Below are 6000 nucleotides of genomic sequence, written 5' to 3'. Positions count from 1 at the left end.
GCTATGGCCCCACTCTGGCTCAGTACAGTGTCAAAGATGCCTGCAACATGAAAGGGGCCGGGCTACATTCTTTGGAAAAGAACCACAGAACTATCCTGAAGTAGCACTTCCTTCATTGGTCCAGTTTTAGAACTCTTTACATTCAGTTTTTCCTTCCAATTTAGAGGCTGAATCTGACTAGAGACAACTGTTTCTCAGGTTACCTAGTCAGGTTCAGAATTACACCAGAAAACATAAGCATGAAACATTGTTACAGCAACCACCAAAGCTGCCTGCCCTAGCACATCCTTCTGTTAACATTCCTTGAGAAGCTGGAAGCAGGTCATTAGGGTGGGTCTGTTAGCTTTAAAGTGGCAGATACGTCAAGGGAAGCAATCGTCCTTTGTTTCATTCAGCAGGCAGTGAAATGAAGGAATAGCTGTGATGTAGAAGCGCACAGCAAGATCCTCGTTTCCAGTGTTTCAACAGAGGCAAGTTCGCTGTCTCTTCCCATTGTTTAGACACGCTGAATTTCAAACAGCTTTACATCGGTCTCATACCAGATGGGAGGATCCACGTTTCTGAAAACAAGCACGCATGTTAAAATACAACTGGATCTCTTAATCTAGGACAGTTGCAATGTCCTAAACACTTTGTAACTTTGCAAAGATTAGAGATTAATAGACTCAAGGATACTGAAGGCAAAACTACAAGTAATATTCAGTCATATGTAGTCCCCTCACCCATTCTTTTCCTTTCACAAAATTTTGCAATGCTTTTTTTCTCCTGCTGGTTTTCCTATTAAAAAGTCATTTCCCCACCTATTTTCTTCCTCATGGAAAAATATACCAAATCAGCAAAGTATTAACCACAAAGATCTGATAGTCGCGTTGGACTCACTGGAGACAAGCAACTTCTTGTGCTGCTTAAACCACCTCAGAGCCTCTTACGGTCCCTAAAGCCGTTATCTTTCAGGATAATTAAGGAACATACCCACGTCTACATCACATCCAGACAAAGTCACACTGTGACAATCGTGATCATTTATTTATTTGTTAAAGTACACCCCTGCCTTTCCCTACATGGGCTGAAGGTGGCTTGGCATATTTCATTACAAATCATAACAAAATCACATAAAAGCACAAAAATTCCACTGTCTGCAGTCATCGCATCTTCAAAATATTCCAGTAACAACCACCTTGCAACAGTTTGTGGAAAACCTCCAGTGAAGGTTAACCTCCTGACCTCATCTGGGAGCCCATTTCACAAAGTGGGAGCTACAACTGAAAAGGAACAGGCCTTGGCAGATGCCAGACAGATGGTCCTAAATCGGGGAACAGACAGAACAAGCTGGCCTGATGAACACAACCGATGCACAGGGCAAGAGACGGTTCTTCAACTATGTGGGTCCCAGGCCATGAATGGCCTTAAAGGTAATAACCAGCATCTTGCACTGAACTGGGGGGAAAACTGGTAGCCAGTGTATGTGTCTTAAAACAGGCAAGATATGTTCCCTCCTGGTTGCCCTGACAATAACTGGGCTGCCGAATTCTAAACCGCTGAGAGTTTCTGAATTGTTTGCAAGGGTGGCTGCATGCAGACTTGTCACTGTAATCTAATTTAGAGGTAACAAATGCATGGATCAGCACAGCCAGGTCAGCTAAATTAATACATGTATATGCTGCCTTGACACAACAAGGGCCCAAAGCAGCTTATAAAGTCATGCAGACAATAAAACCGTGAAATAATACATTTATTCTATAAACCAAAATATAGTTTACCAGAAACAGGTTAAGATGTACTCATAACACACACACACCAAAAAAACCCTCAAGAGTATTTTCCAGCTGTTCAGTCAGCCAACCTAGTCCAAATGCCTACTGGAAAAGAAGTGTTTTTACCAGCTGCCTGAAGAGGAGGCCTTCCTATGGAGGAAGATCATCATATCAACTTTCATACACTCCTGCCCACAATACATACTACTAAATCGTACAGTGATCACAAGTTTGCTTACTGTTAATATTCTTTATGCCATTCCATACTATCAGGATTAGGAACATATGCCCTGGAATCCAAAAGTGTCGACATTTATTGGAGAAGGGGATGATTTTGTGTGTATGTTTGTGCACATACATGCAATGCATATGACACAGAATATTTATACGTGTTCTCTCACACAATAAACTTAGAGAGCAAATGTCTTAAATTATCAGAACCAGAAACTAAATGAAACTATCAACAATTTTGTGCTCACAGAAGCACAAAGGAAACACCTAACCAGGTAGGGTTGCCAGGTCCCTCTTCGTCACTGGCGGGAGGTTTTTGGGGCAGAGCCTGAGGAGGGCAGGGTTTGGGGAGGGGAGGGACTTCAATGCCATAGAGTCCAATTTCCAAAGTGGCCATTTTCTCTAGGGGAACTGATCTCTATCAGCTGGAGATCAGTTGTAACAGCAGGAGATCTCCTGCTATTACATGGAGGTTGGCAATAGGGCTGTTGAAAAAAAAATTCAGGAAAATTCGGATTCGGCAAAATCCGGCCCGTTTTGATCCGGGAAATGCCGAAGTCCGAACTCCCCCGCTTCGGTTCCGTGGAATTTGGCACGAGTTTTGAGTTCAGGAACAAAATTCGGCCGAATTTCCTGGGACTCCCAGGAAAGCGGAAGGGTGGCTCTTTGAACTGCTCTGCGCTGCCATGGCTGGCAGCACGGAGCAGTTTAAAGACCCACCGCCCGGTTTACTGGGAGTCCCGGGACCCGGTCCGTCTGGGCCTGAGCAGCCCCACCACCACAAACAGAATGCAGGAGACGGGGAGGGATCCAAAGGGGCCCAGGAGCAAAGGGGTAAACCATCCCCTTACCGGCAGGGTTTTCCTTCTCGGCAGGCTCGGCGGCAGGAAAGGAGGAAGCCCTCAAAGAAGCCCGGTCCGGCAGGCAGAACCCAGAGGAAGGGACCGGCCAATGCGACGCCGCCAGAGGGCGGGGCAGACAGCAAGAAGAGAGCCCAGGAGAAGCCGAGGCTGGAACGCAGCAAAGCGGCGGGGAGTCGAGCGACCGCGGTGTCACGATCAGCCTCAAAGGCAACCGCCCCGCCGCCCAGCTGACAAGTGGGCGGGCGCATCCAGGATGGGGGCGTGACGGCGCCTCAGCCCGTTGCCCTGGCAATAGTCCCGCCGCCCAGCTGGCAGGGAGTCCCGAGAAGGGGGCGGGGGGTCTTTAAACTGCTCCTTGCTGCCTGGGCAGGCAGCGTGGTGCAGTTCAAAGACCCACCGCTCGCTTTCCCGGGAGTCCTGGCGGTGGGTCTTTAAACTGGGCAGGCAGCAAGGAGCAGTTTAAAGACCCCCCCGCCCCCCTTTCCAGGACTCCCTGCCAGCTGGGCGGCGGGACTATTGCCGGGGCAACGGGCTGGGGCGCCGTCACGCCCAGGCAGCACTGAGCAGTTTAAAGACACACTGCCCGGTTTCCCAGGACTACCGGGAAAGTGGCCGGTGGGTCTTTAAAGGCGGGAAAAGGCAGGTTCGGGGAACGCCAAACCTGCCAAATTTATTCGCGATCGCCCGAACTTGCCGAATTTGGCTCCTGCCTTTTTTTAAAATGAGGTTTGTCCCGAACTGAAAACCGCCGAATCGGGGGAAATTCGGCAGTTTTTTTGGTTCAGACAAACCAAATCAACAGCCCTAGTTGGCAACCCTATAACCCAGTGATTTGTATCCTTCCAGTTCCTCAACTGAAGCTTATCTAGACTCAACGCATGGAAGGAGATTTCTCACTCTGAGGTGGCTTGACCTGTTAATGGAATTTAAAGAATATTTTATTAAGGTCTACCTTAAAATTTACCTTTCTGTAATTTAAATTCACTGCTTCGCATGTTGTTTTCAATGGATCCAGTAAAAAAAATGCTCTCCTTTTTTCATTTCTGACATTTCTCATTAAATAATTTTAAAATACAATTTTAAAATAAAAATAAACTGCTTTGTTTCTAGGTTCATACCACTTTAACCCTGAGTGTTTGTAACCCTTGGCTGGAAAGAAGGTTTGGCCACTCTGCAAGATATGGCAGGAATTGTTTACTTGAAAATTAAATGCCATTTAGGGCATCAGAATCTAACACGGCTAATATGGTTATCATAAAAGCAACATGAGAAGCATCAGCAGCATGACACACAAACAGTATGTAAATTATACATATAAAATTTAATATTAGCTGTGTCACTCAAGCTCATGATATGAGGAAGCTTTTGGCTTAAGCTATTTAACCTAAAACCAGGCAGGCTTCAGGCCGCTCCCACCCAAGGAATTAATCAGGCACACTATTAGTGAGAAAAGAGACATAGCTGGGTTGTATCCAACCTACTTACCTCAAATAAATAACTCCCCACATGTAGGTACGAAACCACATGGCAGTACTAGAGTTAGCCTGATATTTGCGAATCAAGATTGGATGGGGGACTGGGAGTAGCCCCACCAGCGTGCCATGCTGCAAAAACTTCAGAATTTCAGACTCATCTGTGAGGCCCCTGCAGACAGGAGGGATACATGAACCAATACCGTAAAGTGTTCACTATGCCACGGGAGATAGAACTTTGAATACAAAGACCTTATACTCATACACAGGTGTTCCTCCTATTTAAAACACACAAGGATTACATGAAAAAGCATCAGTAGTTCTCTAGAGCTTGGGAATTTCTACAGAATGTATAATTGAGCATCCAGTTATTTCCAAAAAAAGATGGAACTCCATGATTCTATGGCCTTGAACCTCCATCTAGCAATGGCAGATGTAGGAGTTCAGGGCACATGGAGCAGCTCACTCCAGAATGAGTTCTGCTATGTGTAATGGAGAGGAGGGGGAAAGAAGCGGGCCTCTTCAAATAAGCCGATAGCTACAGGTACTGGCTCCTTTTCCTCACACACCTGATTCCCTAGCCATCTAGGAGCTATAGTTCTTGACCAGATACACAAGCCAGTTAACCCTGCACCTTGTTTCTCATTAAGGAATCCAGGCACTGGAAATCAGTGGGTGTGCAGATTAAATTCCTATCTGCTGTCACCCAGATTCCAGTAACCAGAGTCCTGATGCTCAAGACTATGCTCTTGCTGACCAGCGTAGCTAGTTATTGCCACATTTGATGTTATCAGAGTCTCCAGGAACCCCGTTTCGCCTTCCCTCATTTACTGACAACAGACAGGTCATTATCAGGCCATTCTGAGTTGTGGTTCCTCAGATGTGGAAGATCTCCTCTTAGCCATTCACCTAGTGCCAAATCTTTTGAATTTGCAGTATCAGGTCAAGGGTCTGGTTGATCCTCTTTCCCTTTCTTTATTATATTTCTTTATTATATTTGGTCTAGGCAATGTTAACCCACTTGCCATTTTGGCTTTACCTTTGCTAGATACATATAAAACCTCCACTGTGTTTTATCTGAGTTACTGGTTTTTAAAAAACATTTCATCACTTTTGCTACTTTTGTAGATTTTTTCTGATGCTGAAAAGTTTTTTTTAAGCAATATTTGTTCTGTTTTATTGTGATTTGATTTTAATTGTAAGCCTCCCGATGAACCACCTGATTGAGGCGTGAGATATAAATGATTTAAATATATAAAATAAACATTTGTGCAACCCCCCCCCCCAGGACAAAACTATGCTCCTGCGCCATCGCCTGCAAAAATGTGAGAAGGTAATGGGTCCTGATCATAATAAGGAAATCCTTACTACCTCACAATCTAAACAACTGTGTTCAAAAAACCCTCAACACTTACTTGTCAATGCATATCTTCTCTACTTGGGGGACCAGAACCTGTAACAACCGCATGATTGTCTGAAGGGGCAGCTTTGACTTCCAGGACATCACCTGCAAAAGAAAAAAGCTGAAGATGAGATCTGTAGATTTGAGCACAACACAACCCATTTAACAAGCTGCGGCAGAATAACCATATTAATTCAATTTACCTGGATATCCAGATTTAGTTATCCTCTAGTATGATCCATATTGTCAACAGGAATTATTTCCAATGCCATCCAACA

General features: G+C 45.1%; 1 protein-coding gene across 1 annotated transcript in view; it reads right to left on the bottom strand.

Annotated features, from left to right (window-relative positions):
- Positions 1-6000, bottom strand: part of HID1 (HID1 domain containing) — a 57436-nt gene continuing 51436 nt past the window's right edge. The window contains exons 17-19 of the mRNA XM_056863940.1: positions 5736-5827; positions 4334-4492; positions 1-560 (exon numbers count right to left, since the gene is read on the bottom strand). Of these exons, the coding sequence (XP_056719918.1) occupies positions 497-560; positions 4334-4492; positions 5736-5827 (315 nt within the window). The 3' untranslated portion in view covers positions 1-496. The remainder of the gene's footprint in view (positions 561-4333; positions 4493-5735; positions 5828-6000) is intronic.

Source organism: Euleptes europaea, chromosome 1 (assembly GCF_029931775.1).
Source record: "Euleptes europaea isolate rEulEur1 chromosome 1, rEulEur1.hap1, whole genome shotgun sequence".
NCBI classification, from domain to species: Eukaryota; Metazoa; Chordata; class Lepidosauria; order Squamata; family Sphaerodactylidae; genus Euleptes; species Euleptes europaea.
The sequence above is the reverse complement of the archived record's forward strand: the minus strand, read 5'-3'. Positions and strand labels throughout refer to the sequence as shown.